The sequence below is a fragment of the Lissotriton helveticus genome, chromosome 3_1 (genome assembly GCF_964261635.1).
Source record: "Lissotriton helveticus chromosome 3_1, aLisHel1.1, whole genome shotgun sequence".
Lineage (NCBI taxonomy): Eukaryota > Metazoa > Chordata > Amphibia > Caudata > Salamandridae > Lissotriton > Lissotriton helveticus.
In genome coordinates this window covers 292,746,374-292,762,635 of record NC_136061.1, presented here as the reverse complement: position 1 = coordinate 292,762,635, position 16,262 = coordinate 292,746,374, and the positions used below count along the sequence as shown (strand labels likewise).

General features: G+C 45.7%; 1 protein-coding gene across 4 annotated transcripts in view; it reads right to left on the bottom strand.

Annotated features, from left to right (window-relative positions):
* TUBD1 (tubulin delta 1) overlaps positions 1-16,262 on the bottom strand; it is a 297,439-nt gene that overhangs the window by 98,551 nt on the left and 182,626 nt on the right. For all 4 annotated transcript variants that reach the window (XR_013608610.1, XM_078679828.1, XM_078679825.1 and 1 more), the window contains one exon: positions 11,944-12,160. Coding sequence is in view for 3 of the 4 variants with exons in the window: in XM_078679828.1 (XP_078535954.1) it covers positions 11,944-12,160 (217 nt within the window). In the remaining variant the exon portion in view is untranslated. The remainder of the gene's footprint in view (positions 1-11,943; positions 12,161-16,262) is intronic.

Below are 16,262 nucleotides of genomic sequence, written 5' to 3'. Positions count from 1 at the left end.
CTGTGTGCGCGCGTGTCTGTTTAAGGGAGGGTGCGTGTGTGTATGCAGTGTGTGTATGTGCGCATGCGTGAGTGTAGAGTGTTTGCGCAAGGGAATGAGGCAGGAGAGGGGCACGGCGCCGTGCGCGCTCACGAGGTAAAAACTGAGCAGATCTGCGCTCGTGCACCCTCTCCTGTCCACATTCCCAAAAACGGGTAGCAATAGTTGTCGAAGTACTGCAATCAATGCTTACGCATTGAATGCAGGTCGTGCTTTGACCTAAAAAGGGGGGATCGTAATGACCCTAAATGCTACAGGCCGATCTCCCTCCTCGATTCTTTGATGAAGATCGCAGGTAGAATCCTCTTAAATCGATTGCAGACATGGGTTGAGGAGGAAGCCGTCCTTTCTAAATTTCAGTATGGTTTTAGGCCTGGACTTGGCACTGTCGAACAAGGCCTAAATTTGGCATTGTTAATAGGTAAATATACGGCACCAAAGAAGGGAAATTTATTTATGACGTTTGTAGATCTTAGCTCAGCATTTGACTGTCTGAACCATGATGTTATGTGGGATACCTTAGCAGATCTCGGCATTGATTTTAACATTCTCAACTTTCTTAAAGAGTTATATAGAGGAGCGTGGGCCAAAGTCCGTTATGGGAAAACAGGCGAATGCACCTCCAAATTCCCAATTGGGAAAGGTGTTCGCCAGGGATGTATCCTGGCTCCATTTCTCTTCAATTTGTACATCAATGGGGTGGCAGACCATTTAATAAAATTGGAGGTGGATTACCCCCAAATTGATGGAGAACGAGTGCCTATCTTACTGTATGCCGACGATGCGGTTATTATGGTTAGAACTCAAATTGGTCTTCAGAAGGCTTTAACTCGTTTCTCGGCATACATGGGAGATAGGGGCCTTAAGATTAACATAGGGAAGACCTTTACCATGTGCTCCTCGACTAAGGCAAAAATTTCTTGTAACACGCACTTAGAAAAGTCAAAGATAGGCTTAACTAATACTTTTTCATATCTAGGGATTGTTTTTAATAATAGGGGTACCTGGAAATCAGATATTATGACTAGGAATTTAGCCTTTTCACGGGCTATCGGTGTTTTAAAACAGTTTGCAAACAAGCTAGGGGACAGGCCAGTACGCGTCTTGCTTGATATATACAGGGCCAAATGTGTATCTACGGCTGTGTATGGAGCTGGTATATGGGGGGTTGCAGACTGCCATGAAATCCAAACAAAGGAAAATGGTTTCCTGTGTTATCTGCTTGCTGTCCCCCGGTCCACCTCCACTTATGTATGTCACAAAGAACTGCCTCTGCCCTATATTTCAGATCTAATTAAGATTAGCCCTGTGTTGCTTTGGCACAAGATCTGGAACTCTGCAGAAACTGTTTTTAACAGGGCGATTATTGCGGACTGTATTAAACTCGAGGGGTCTAAACAGATTCAGTGGCTTTCCTTTGTACAGGAATTTTTAATAAATATAGGGCGCCCTGAATTTTATAACTCACCCTCATCATTGTCTCTAGTTTCCAGAAAGGCATTAAAGGAATCTTGCCTTGCCTTTCTGGAAGATCGACGCTGGTGTTTAGAGGGAAAAAGGTTTCAGTTATTTATCACCAATTTTTGCTGCAGAGCTCTGGCCTGCAGCTTTATCTATCACCTGATCAGACAAGCTATAGTAGAATGCTTTTAGCTCGCCTTAGAACCGGAAGCTTTTTCAGGATGTTAACTTTTCCTAATCCAAACGATTGGTCGTCACAATTAACCAACTGTCCGTGCGATGATTCCTCCACCCAATCTACCATACATTTTGTCTTGTTCTGTAGATTTTATGAGTGGGGGCGGAAGAGATATTTATTACCCCTTCTTAAGCTCTGGAACTTGAGAGAATGTAGACCTGCACTACTTAAATTACTCACTTTACCTGATGAAACGACTATTATTGCTGTGTCTAGGTACCTGAAATTTGCAATTAGATGTAGATCCACCATGGTTTAATTGTAATTCTACATGAAAGTTAATGACTCTGTGTTTTACATCACTGCAACGTCCTTTGTGAACATGGTGTGTAGAATTGATGTTCTTAAAATTTGCTCCTAAGAGGAATCCCAGTATGAATTATGTTTATTTGTATATACTTTTTTAAACGCTTAAAGTAAGTCTTTTATTGGATGTATTCACTTTTATGTGCTTTTATGATTTTATTGTAAAATCGAATAAAGCTACCTTTGACTTTGACACTAAAAGAAACTATGCCTCTGGTTGGATAGTGTTAGGATACTTTGCTCCTTTGAGGTATGAATTTTAATGATCCAGAAGCATGGAACACTGAAGATGTATTCCTCCAGATGTCTGACTCTTTGGTAATTTGGCCATATGCTGGCATAGCCCACAAGTTGAATGGTGCTCTGAAGTAGTGGCAGCTCTTCAATGACCCAGATGGATGCCATCAAGAGCTATGCATCACTTTTGTGATACGTTGTTTACTACTGGCATCAGTCTCTGGCATTCTGTCGAATAGCCCACTCAGAGGCTTCCCTCAAGTGCCAAAAGTTGTCTTTTGCACCATGCAATTTCTCCCAAGGACTGCTTATGTGGCAAACCTCTCTTTGAATTTTCGGTTGTCCATCTGATGTAGCCATTTTCACGATGTCTTGTGGTTGAAATAACTTCAATGTTAAGAACAACTCATGTGTCTCTGAGGAAACTCCAGCAACAATCACCATCCAACCTCAAAAATCTACTTATAAACACTGGCGGCTGCTATTTACCAAGGGAGGTGGGGCAAGGGGAAAGCAAAAAAAATTATATATATACATTGCTAGCATTCCCTACGGAGAAATCCTTAGGTTGAAGTGTATTTGCAGCAATGAGAACACATTCAAGACCTGGCAAGAAGAGCTATTAGACAGACTTAAGGCCAGGTGTTATACAGACAGGATTTTTCAGGAAGCAAAGGACAAAGCGGCTGAAAGATCTAGAGCCAGTCTTTTCGAATCTGAAACCGATACAGTTACAGTTCCTGACACTATTGCTGTTTACAAAGTGATGAATACTCCCAGACTTATTACCACCTACAATAGGGAGGAGCGGCAGGTAAGGGCCATTATCAATAAACATTGGCCTATTGTGCTAACAGACAACGTTCTCAATGACAGGGTGGTGAACAAACCAATCATCACGTTCAGGCGGAGTAGCACAATGGGTTCAGTTTTAGATAAGGCCTCACCAGAGATTAAGAAGGCCACTATTTGGCTGCAACCTGCGAACGGGTTCAGGAAGTGCTCCACCTGTCGGGCCTGTAAATTTGGTCGGAACATGTCCACATACACAACCCCATTTAGTGTCATTCCTAAAAAAAATTGAGGGAACATTCAACTGCAAGACCGAGTGTGCTGTATATGTCCTGAAGTGCACCTGTGGGCTCAACTACGTTGGTAGTACCAAGCTGCAGGTGCACGTCAGGATCTTGCAGCACATAAGGGCCATTCTCCACAGTGATGTGACATATCCTGTGGCGAGACATTTTAAAAAAACTCATGCCAATGATATTAACTGCCTCTCGTATTACGTTGTGGACTCTGTAGCCAAACAGATGTGGCGGAAACAGGGAGCGTTCACTCCGGCAGTTGGAAACTAAATATATCTTGGAGTTTGACTGTAAATGGCCCAACGGGTTAAACACGATGGAAGATATGCACCATTTTTTATAAGAACTTGTAGTTTGGCGTAATACTATGCTCCGAGCAGATGATGTTTATTGTAACAAGATCCTGTTTCTAGTCTGATGACTACATATTTGTAAATTTGTAAATAGATGAGGATTATTTGCTTTGGTTCCCAGTCAGTGGTAATTTTAGCCAGCTCTCTCACTTTCTTCCCTCTAATGATCTGTAAAAAATTATTTATTACGAAATATAATTGAATCAAAAATTATCTTTGATGTACATTGTCAGCCCATAACAGTATTAGAGTTTGTTTTCAAACCTATATAATAATATGGGGGAACACTGTGGATATAGCAATTGACATGACAGATCGCAACGTTTTTATATTATCCATCTTTTACACTTTATATTTATATATGCACCGGCTTGCACATTAGGCACATAGTTTGCACTTCATATAAAAGAAAAAATTGAGAAAAAAATGTTTTTGCTTATTTGCACTATAATCTAGATAGGATTATGGATTTATCCGGTTAGAGTATTATTAACAGACGGTATGACCTGGTACTGTCAAAGGGTACAATTAGATTTATCCAATAATATGTAATTTTTATCTAAAAATTGTATTTATGTTTTTTAGAACGTGATATAAATTACTATGATGAAATATTCATTTTTATGCTTATATTCAGCAGCAATATATCTTGTACATAGTTATTATCTATGTGTGCTAATGGATCCCCTGACACTGTGAAAAATGTTTAAACTACTGAGTCTGTTTTCCATTAAGACTGTCATGTGACCCATCAAGTCCTGCAAGAGGTGTGGTTTAGGACTCGTTAAATGCTAGATGGCGTTTTTTCCAAATTACACGTGAGCAAGGGCTTTCCAGCTCGAAACGCGTTGTGTGTGGGTCTCACCTGAATAAAAATAACATCGCTACCCAAAAGCTACGAGGTCTGTGTCTCCTTCCTCGCCGGAGCCGCCGAGTGTGTGCTAACTGGATCGAGTGTTCGATATATATATATGTGTATATATATATATATATATATATATATATATATATATATATATATATATATATATGTATATATGAGACCTATAGTGGCTTCACAAGGAAGTTTGACAGAACATCTATCATCATATATAGACCATTTCCTTTTTCCTCATGTGGTGACATTAAGGTCATATTTGAAAGACACAAAACATTTTTTAAACTGCATTGATAATGTGGTTTGGTGTGAAGGCTATAGCATGATGGTCCTGGACATAACAAGTCTATATACATGCATTGCACATGATGATGGAATAAAAGCAGCATTGGGCTTTCTGAAGAGGAGACCAGGCGTGTACTATGAACACAATAAGATGTTAGCTGAACTCATGGAATTTTGCTTAAATAATAACATGTTTCTGTTTGGCAAGCAAATGTTCAAGCAGATGTCGGGCGTGGCCATGGGAACCTGCTCCGCCCCCAGCTTTGCGAATCTTTTCGTGGGTTGGTGGGAGGAGCAGGTGGCATGGTCAGAGACAAATCACGAGTGGAACGAGAAAATCAAAGGGTGGTATAGGTACATCGATGACCTTTTTATTATTTTAGATGGTCCGGTGGAAATAGCCAAGACATATATCGATGTACTAAATGATAATGATATGAAGCTGAGATTTTCTGGAGAAGTAAGCAACATTGAAGTGAATTATTTGGATCTTACAGTGTACATAAAGGACGGAAAATTACAGACGAAATTATTTCGTAAGCCCACGGCAGGGAATTCCACACTTTATGCCACCAGTAGCCATCCTAAGCAATTGATAAAAAGCATCCCGTATGGGGAGATGCTCAGACTTAAGAGAAACAACACATGTGAACTAGAATTTCAAAAGACAACGAAGAAATGCATAACCAGATTTAAGGCTAGAGGTTATGAAGAGAGTGTGGTAACTGAGGCTTTGAGGAAAGTCAATAACCTGGACAGAAAGCTACTTAAAAGCAAAAAGAAGGAATTGGATAGTGGTACATTCAGGTTGATTACAACTTTCTCAGATAATGCAAGAGACATAAAAAGAATCCTGAGAAAGAATTGGAATATCCTAATGACAGATACCCTCATTAGGAAAGACTTACCACCTAATCCGTTGGTCACATTTAGAAAGGCAAGGGCATTGAAGGATCACCTTGTACATAGCCACCATGAAACAGAAAGTACTAAATCGGAGTTAAAACAACTAAATGGTTTTTACCCATGCGGCCGCTGTAAAGCGTGTAAGCATAGCAAACGCACTTTAAACTATAGGATCCCAGGCCTAAAAACACCTAGGAAAATAAACAAATTCTTAACATGTACGACCCCATATGCGATATATTGTTTAACCTGTCCCTGTGGAAAGAGATATATTGGGAGCACCACTCACCCAGTTAAGATACGTATCTTAGAACACTTGAGGGCCATAAATAATGCAGACGCAACATATCCGGTTGCGAGACATTTCGAGACTGCACATGGGCGCAACAGGGACCTATTGTCCTATATATGCCTAGATAGTGTCCCCATCAGTGTGAGAGGAGGAGATCGTCTACAGAAACTTAGACGACTAGAATCACGATATATAATTGATTTACAAAGTAAGGCACCGAATGGGCTTAACATGCATGAAGAATTAGCAGTGCACCTGGGTTAGAGATTATAGTCATGATTTTTCAAACAGTAATTGTCTGATATATGTTATTTTAAAATGTATAGTGATGAATGCACTAGGAAATGAATTCGAATTAACATTGGAGTCCCGGTACGTGATACTTAAGTACAATAATAAGTATAGCATTAGTGTGAGCCCATCCAGGACATATATGTATTGGGTGATAGGAATGATCCGATAGCCCATCCAGGGCTTAATAATGCTTTAGAGTTAGACTATAATGGTCCATTTCTTAGCAATATATAATTGTGAGTGTTTACAATGTGTATCGCGTATATAATGACACTTTGCATACTACAAGATGGAGGCAAAAACATTGGGATAAAGAACAGTCCTCTTTCTATACTAATAAGAGTATCACGTGACATGTGTATATTTGAATGGCCGTGGCGCGAACTGTGTAATGAATTGATGAAGGCTAAGCGCCGAAACGCGTCTTTGATGTGCAAAGGGTTTTGTAATAAAAAATCTTTGAAAAACCCACCCCCGTGAGTTCTGCTGATCTGAAACAGGCCGAGTCCTGTAGGATGTTTGGAGCCGTGTATATGTATATGTATATGTATATGTATATATATATATATATATATATATCTCCAAAAAAACAAGTTGCCTTGCATTGAGACGCCAACACAGCAGAAAATATCGCCTTCCTTTAATGAGCAGCAGGCAAGTCGTGTTTGAACCCCGCCAGCAGGTGCCAAACATGTTTTGGGCTCCTCGCCCTTTGTCAATGGCTGCATATACAGCGTCCCGACAGCTCTATGGACCCTTGATTATATACCCCGCCCATGTGGGACTTTGATTCACAAAATTGCATTCTGGGGTAAGTAGTCCAATGTTAGTTCACAGTGGATGCTGAAACAAGGATTTGTGCATAACAAATAGTTCCCAAGTGGGTCGCATGGCAGGGAAACACCACATTGTCCGCTAATAACAAACCCCACAAAAATCGGCATTAACTGCTCCTTGTAGTACCAAGTTCTAGGCACTGCAGGTCCACAGCATTAGTGGCGGAGGTATCTCAGCGGCGAGGCACGCCACAATTCATTTCCAAAAAACCAAGTTGCCTTGCATTCAGACGCCAACACAGCAGAAAATATCGCCTTCCTTTAATGAGCAGCAGGCAAGTCGTGTTTGAACCCCGCCAGCAGGTGCCAAACATGTTTCGGGCTCCTCGCCCTTTGTCAATGGCTGCATATACAGAGTCCCGACAGCTCTATGGATCCTTGATTATATACCCCGCCCATGTGGGACTTTGATTCACTGCTCCAAACTTTCCCAAACAAATGAGCCGCACTCCAGCACTCGTTTGCTACAAAGAGCCTTTATTGGTATGAAAGGCCGATAGTCCTTCGAAATTTTCCAAACAGCTGTTCTACCTTCGTCTGACGTTTTTCAAAGGGCTTTCCTTCTTCCTCAGAGGCTTGTGGGCAGAAGAGATTACGTGCAAGCCGGTCTCCGTTTCCATCTTTTAATTACAATGCCACGCCCCCAGATGGGCTCCCGCTGTTCGGGAGGATAAACCCGAAACTGCGCCGAGTCGAGAACCGCTCCGATGAAGAGGAGCTTCTGAGAGGGATACAGGTGTGACTTCGGCACATTGATGGAGAACCCCAGCTGGTGCAGGAGGTCTGCCGTCATCTGGAGGTGGCTGACGACTGTCTGGGGCGAGCCCGCCTTCAACAACCAGTCGTCGAGGTAGGGGAAGACTGAAACCCCTAACCTGCGCAGATGAGCTGCGACCACCGCCATCACCTTTGTGAACACCCGTGGGGCGCTGGTAAGGCCGAAGGGGAGCACGGTAAACTGAAAGTGCTCGTGGCCAACCGTGAACCGCAGGTAGCGCCGGTGGGCCGGGGATGTGGAAATAAGCGTCCTGCAAGTCCAACGCTACCATCCAGTCTCCTGGGTCCAGGGCGGCCAAGACCTGAGCCAGTGTCAGCATTTTTAACTTCTACTTCCGGAGGAAGCAGTTGACGGTCCGTAGATCCAAGATAGGGCGTAGGCCCCCTTTGCCCTTCTTGGGTACCAGAAATTAGTGGAAGTAGCAACCACACCCTACTTCTGGCCCAGGAACGCGCTTGATGGCCCCCTTGGCCAAGAGGGCCGTAAAAACATCCTCCTGCAGAAGTCGCAAATGATCCCCCGATACGCGGTGGTTTTGCGGTGGCATGGCTGGAGGGATCACCTCGAAGGGGAGGGAGTAGCCCCTTCGGACGATTTCCAGCACCCACCTGTCCGATGTGACAGTGCGCCAGTGGAGGAGGTGATGGCGAACCCTGCCCCCCACTGGCGTCACATGGGCCTGAAAGCACGGACTAGGAGGGTTTTGAGGCGGATGCTGCAGGGAAAGGTGTGGACTGTCCTCGCCGTTGTCCCCGACCGCCGCCACGGCGGTTTCCACGGCCGCCACCGCGTTGGGTATTACTCTGCGGTGCGTGGCTGGCAGCACGTGTGAGGGCGCCCCTTCCTTGGCCACGAAAGGAGCGAAAGACACCCATTTGCTGGCGCAGGGCCGAGAGGCCCAAGGACCTGGCCGTAGCCCTGGAGTCCTTAAAGCGCTCAAGCGCATGGTCTGCCTTGTCGCCAAAAAGGCGACGGCCATCAAACGGCATGCCCATGAGTGCATTCTGGACATCAGCCGAGAAGTTGGCGGACCTCAACCAGGCGTGGCGACGAATCGCCACCGTCGTTGCCATCGCTCTTCCCAGTGAGTCGGTGGTATCCAGCCCACACCGGATAGAGCACCGTGCCGCATCTCGGCCTTCCACAAGGGCCTGGCCGAGTTTAGCCCGTACCTCCAACGGACATTCAGGCAGCACGTCCGCGACCGTATCCCACAGAGAGTGGGTGTAGCGGCCCAAGAGGCATGCGGTGTTGGAAGACCGCAGTCCCAGACTCAGGGAGGAGAATACCTTTTTTCCGTATTGCTCATACCTCTTGGATTCCCTGTCAGGCGGAGCCGACGGGAATGCGGTCTGGGAATTGGAAGCCTGGATAACCAGGCTCTCAGGAGTGGGGTCAGTGGACAGGAAACAAGGGTCGCCCGGGGCCGGGCGGTGGCGTCTGGCCACGTTCCTATCTACAGGCGAACCTGTAGCGGGCCTGGACCAAGTGCCAAAAAGAACGTCGGTCAAGGCCTCATTAAACGGCAGAAGAGGCTCAGCCGAGCTTGACTGCGATTTAAGGACCTCAGTGAGGAGGTTAGTCCTCACGGCTGCGACGGGGAGCTCAAGGCCCAAGGCCTTGGCCGCCCGCGTCAACACCACGCTGTAGGTTGCCCCCTCCTCCGTAGCCACGGTAGGAGGTGAGACAAAACCAGTGTCTGGTGAGGTGTCCAGACCACTGGCATCCCCAAGTCCACCTGTCCAGTCCTCCTGGGACTGACACTCCTGTGTCAGAGGGTCCTCAGACCCCTCCCAATTCTCCTCATCACCCATCTCCTGATACTCAGGGTTGTCAAATGATTTGGCCGGTTCATTGAAGTAAAACTCTCCAAACGGCGTCGAAAGCGGCGCCGCTCCGATGTCGGAACCGGATCGAGGGAGGCATCGGGGACGGCGCCGCCCGAAGACGGCGCCGGAGGTGACACCTGTGGGACCGGCGCCGGTGAGGTCGTCAGGTCAACCAGCGACGACCCGGATCCAGAAGCTGATCCAGTGGGGCCCTGCGGCGCCGAGCCCGAAGCACCCGACGGCGTCGGGGCCGAAGCCCCCGACCCGGTAGGTCCCCCAGACATCTGTTTGTCGCAGTCATCACAAGGCTTAACACCTGGCATCCCTACCGGATCCAGTCTGACGCCTGTGGATATTCTGAGGTAAGGAATCTAATACTAACCTGTTTCTTTCAGATATTCACAGCTCCAAACTTTCTCAAAAAAATGAGCAGCACTCCAGCACTCGTTTGCTACAAATTGCCTTTATTAGTATGAAAGGCGGACAGTCCTTTGAAATTTTCCATACCGCTGTTCTACCCTCGCCTGATGCGTTTCAAAGGGCTTTCCTTCTTCCTCAGAGGCTTGTGGGCAGAAGAGATTACGTGCAAGCCGGTCTCCGTTTCCATCTTTTAATTACAATGCCACGCCCCCAGATGGGCTCCTCGAGTGAGCGTGTTACCAGAATCCTCCACATACAGCTGTTTGGAAATTCCGACTGTTAGCCTTTCATGCCAATAAAGGCTCTTTGTAGCAAACGAGTGCTGCTCATTTTTTGGGGAAAGTATGGAGCAGTGAATATATATGTATAACACTTACGTGAGGCACAACGTCATCCTTCGCCGGTTGTCTCTCTTCAGTGGGACCCAGCCAACTCCCCTAATCAATGTTGGCACTGCTCTCACCAGCATGAGATCAGCACCAGGATTGGTTGGCATGGCCTCACGCAACACTCTCTAGAGCACTGGAGGCCTACGCTTTCTCTAACTCAGCTTTGTAAGACAGCTCGGTTAGAGAAGTTTAAAATGTGCATGTCTGGCTGGCCGTAACAAGACAGCCGGCCAAAGAGACATGCACATTTTAAAGCTTTTTAAATGGTAATAAATAAACCTTATTACCCTTTCATTTTTCAGCTCTGGCCTGTGGGGCGACGCTCCTCCGCTCAAAGTGAGGAGCTGTCCCTGCTTATCAATTCTCTGATGTACACTATATGTCTATGCTGATGCTCTCTCTTGATGCCAAAAGGCTTGCAGAATAGTGAGCACCCTGTTAGGAACGTGTTTGGGGAACTAGAATGGGAGGTTCAGTAATTCTGTGTCCCCCTTAGCTGCACCTGCCCTCACCAATGACAAAAACAGACAACATTAAAGGGCCATAGACCCCAAAGGCCTGCAATGGCTGTAACATGTTTTTCTCCCCATACCCACCATTTTTCATTTTTTAAGAGGTTTTAACATTTTGCTTGAACAGTTGGCCTAAAACACAAAAAGGGGAGAGTAAATATTATCTTTACATTGGTACTAAGGTTTTCCTTTGCTTAGCAGGATGTTGTCTCTCCGTTTTACATATGTTCCAGGGTCATGCCTGTAGGCAGAGTAGGTGTTAGAAAATTAATGAAGAATCTAGGATAGAAAACCACTTAAGCCTCTGATCCTAGATGAATGAGTGCTGTCAAATAACCACACATCAAAACCCAAAATAAATCTGGATTCCTGCGGTTTTAGGATCACATCTGGTTCCTTTGGAAAATGTAGGTAGCAGGGCTGAGTTAGTATGAATATCCATATCAAACAAAAAACAATTGAAGCGTTTTCAAATTCCAGAAGTCTTAGGAGGATGACTTTAGTATGTCAGTTCGCTAACAACACTAACAATTTCAACAATGTGCCAAGTTTGTACAATGCAAGTAATCATTGTGCTGTGCATAACGTACCATGTCAAAGCTACCTGTAGAGACTATTGTTATTGTTATTGTGGCATACTTATATAGCGCAACCTGTCACCACCAAGGGCATCCTGGCGCTTACTAACAATAAGCATAGCAGTATGCACTTGACAAACAGCACCACAAGAAATAAAAATGAGTATTTCAATCTCAAAGCTGAAAGTGAATGTTCAGACAGAGGAAAGAAAGGGGGATAGTTACCTCCCCAGTTCCATAAGGCCAAATAACCTGGTTGAGCAGACAACTGTTGGGGTAGGCGTCTCGCAAACACTGGGTCACATATGTTCCTAGCCCAGATCCGGTGCCACCTGCCATGCTCATGGTAGTAAAAAACCCACTGAGGCGATCACACTTCTCTGCCTCTTTGCGAACCAGGTCCATGATGGATTCCTTGTGCTTGGGTCCATGCACACAGTATCTAGAACATACAAAACAAATGGAATGATTGCCTATTGGCACCACTCAAACAGTAGCACCAAAAAGGAAAACCTGAATAAGTGATATAACATTGTCAAATCATGCTTGTGTTTGATACAGCTTTGGAAACCCTTTAGTACATTTGCCACTCTACTTTCACCTAATGCTACTTCTCCAACTTGGTCCAGACTATTTGGTAACAAATTTAGCGAGAATACCAAAAAGGTATTAGATTATGGGCTCAGTTATAGACGCACTTTTTACATTATATATCACTGTAAAAGGAAATATGATCAGTGTATGGGTTCCCAGTTAGTGAGGTCAGCATTAAAAAGAGGCTGTGATAGCATATATAGATCATAGGACAGGTGACTGCAGATTAAAGAAGAGAGAAAGTCTCCCCAAACAATATATGCAAATAAAAAAATAACAAAACCACTCGCTAAGGATGACTGGCCTCCACCTTGGGGGTGCCCAGGAGTGGACACCTCACAGGGAAAGCCAGGATGGGTTCCACAGCGGTATTCGTACAAGCGCCTTGAGACCCTTGCGGGTGAGTAGTGCGCTATACAAGTATCAATTTACATTTACAGTAGTGCAGGTATAGTTCCATATTTAAATACCCCATTAGCTGGTTATAAGACTATGAGGTTGCTCTAGCGGATACTAGAAAGGGTCTTTCTACAGAGCCCAGTGTTTTGCAAACCACAACTGCTCATTAAGTTGGTCCAGCTCTGGTGGGGCAGCATTCGTCTCATCACCAAGAGTAGCCAGAGTCGGGGTGCCAGATATCATTCAGGCTTTCATTTGGGGAAAAATAAAAGACCAATGTAACAGAATCTGTACACTTGTACTCAATTCAGTTTAAATATCTTTATTTCGGCCACCAGGGCCATAAAAGTACAAATGTAGATTAAAATAATGAATAAATAAAACTGTAGGATTAATCACGAGAAAAGTTAATAATTTGTATAAAATGAATGCCAGATTCGGTCATTAAAACAATAAAATATCAGCTTACACATAAAAAATTAATTTGGATGCTGTGAGAAGCTGGCTTAGTATATGGTGCACGCTTATGTAAGTGGGCAACCTACACTAATCCAGACAAATTTTATGGTGATCTAAGTGGTCTTAGACAACCTTAGAAAGCTCTCTAAGTGATAGCTGTGGAGAGCAGCCTCCGGCTTAGTCCGTAAGGAGTGTAAAGCAGCTTGTTACCAGTACATAATCTTATAGGTATTGATTAAGTGAAATAGAACCACACAGTGTATTTATAAAAATTTGTATTTATTATAAGACACTAACACATAAAGATATCTTGTAGCTGGAGATATACACAATGCACGCAATACTTTTCAATAGAAACAGGTAAGTAGCACAAATACACTGGTTGCCGGGGGAGTCCAAACCATAAACTAAAATAGTGGTATGTGAACTACGACTCGAGTCAAGACTATACCAGAGAGACGTAGAAGTGCAGGGGATCCAAGGAACCACCCGAGGTAAGTAACCAGGAACCCCATGGAGGCCATGTGCAGAGTGGGAACATGACCGCGGGCTCAATACAAGTCAATTGGTAAGTCGCAGTTGCAATTTTAAAGAAGAAGGACCCTTACCAGTGAATCCGAAGAAACCCTGTGGAAGACAGAAGGTTGGAGAGCCACCCCACCCGTGGATACCGTAGGAACCAGGATACCTACACCAGGGAAGCATAGGTGTGAAGTGGCATCGGAAACCACCTTCAAACTCAATAAACGACATCAGGAAGATACCGCTGCTGGAGAAGGTGAAAGTGTACGGTGGAACCAAAAGGTGGATTCAAGTAGTTAAGTACCTGCAAGCAAAGGGGACAGAGTCTAGGCCACTTGGGAGTGACCAGGAGGCACAGAAGATGAATGCCTACCGATGTCGAGTGCTGCAGGAGAGGTGACGATGACCTTGAAGCTGGAGCTGTGCGGACCAGGCGACGCTGTGTAAGACCAAGAGCCTTTCATGAGCTGCCCCAAATCGGATGTTGAGAGATGAGGGGTTGGTGTCCGTCGGGAGCACCAACGAGCATTGGCAACTGCAAACAACGTGGAAAGCGAAGTTGGTGTAATGTTGGGACCAGCAATGTCCAGGTGACTCACCGCAAGCAGGGGAGGCCCGAGCAATCAGGGGAGCATGCAGAAATCAAAGGATACCCTCAGGAGGGGCCAGAGGCACTGGAGTGGCAAGAGGACCTAGAGCAGCTCACCAAAGACGCAGGCACACAGTGCAATTGATGCGGTGATGACGATAATCTTGGTCACAGGAGATGCTTGAGGTTGGGGCTACTTGGAACCCGAAAATGTTGGTGGAAGGAAGCCAACAAGCCTTTGCAACTGCAAAGTCAGTGCACAGGGGTTCGGTTCCTGCGGCTCCAATGAGGGGTAGTGGCCTCAAACTTCGTGAGAGGACAGGGCAGGCCTCTAGGGACTTCTTCACTTCAAGGGAGATTTCTTCAGGTGTCTTGGATGCCCACAGGACTTGGAGGGTTCCTGCATGGAGCACAGGCACGGACTTTGCAGCAGACGAGCAAGGCAATGAGAGCAGGAGCAGCAGGAGTCTTCCTAGTTGCAGCTTTGATGTCCAGAGCGAAGTCCAGCGCAGTCCAGAGTGCCCAGATGGTCGAAGAAGAGGTGGTGTCTTGAAAGGAATCTTGTCCCACGACAAATCTAGGGACCCACCCATAGGTAAGCCCTTAAGTACCCGAAGGAAAGGGTTGAAAGGATTCGGGGTTCCCTCTCAGGGGAGGGGTCGAGCAGTGGGGAGGATACGCCCATGTCCTTGGTCCAGTTTCACGCCAGAGTGGGAGCCAGCGGTTCCCTGCGCTGGTTTGAACTGGACTATGCAAGGAGGGCACCAAATGTGTCCCTCAAGTAAACTGAGTGGCGCTGGCAAGTGCTCCCACCTGGCCCCAATACACTAAACCCTGTCTGGAAGGTGGTCACACCTTCCTGGGACAGAATACCTATTGTTCTGCCTTCCCATGCTCGAGCTTGGCTCAGCAGTAGGGGGACATAATTGTGTCTCTGGTCTGCAGGAGTCATATTATGCTTTCTGGTTCCAGAAGACTGGTACCGGGGACACTGAGGGCCTCCTGAAAGAGTTTTACAGTGCCTGGAATCATATCTCCCACAACGTTTACTGTGTGGGGGTATGATTCCAACATGTTTGATACCAAACATAACAGGGTTTGTTACAGACAGTTTAGAGATGGTCCTCGCGTAATGACGCATGGCAACTCCATGTATCGTAATGGCTGATCTACTTACAAGCCGGGAGAATGGACTCTGAAGGTTGTAGGGGTGTCCTGCTAATGCAGGGGCACCCTCACACTTAGAACCGAGCACCCTGCCTTCAGGACTGAAAGGCCTGCTTTAGGGGTGACTTGTAGGTTTTAAGTGTAATGACCTCAGATATAGGGACACCCATATCTGTTGTAAGCGGTGCTAGCACCAGCTTACACAGGCTGCAATAGCAGGCCTATAGTTGAAGATTGAGTGGTCCTCCATGGGTGGCATAATGCATGCTTCAGCCCATGGGGGAACCCTGGTGTACCCATGCCTTGGGTACTTCAGTACCCTGATAAGGGTACACCAGTGTCCAATCTGGGATGTACCCAGGTACTTACCATACCAATTTAGGGGAGAAAGCACAGAGACCGGGTTCCTGATTAGCAGGATCCCAGTCAGGTTAGTCAGATGCAGAGAGATGAAAAAGTGCATGAGCTGTTATACATAAGTGAAAATTAAATGTGCAAAACAAATGCCAGCATAGAGCTAAAGAGGGGGAGTGCCTTTCTTCTGAGTATCCATATGGCACCCAAAAAGTTAGCGACAGGGATACTGTAAATCAAGCAACAATCGGACCTCAAAATATGGAGAGCAATGGAAGGCACACACCTAAAATTCTGCAGGTGGGAGCTAGCCAAATTCTGCGGACGGGCATATGCAGGACCGACAAAGAGAACATGTGGGCACTCTCTACAGGAAAGTTACAGACAGGACAAATGTCAATCCCCTCACAAGACCATCTTGAGGTGAACAATCTCAGCGGTATAGTGCTGTTATTGTTTC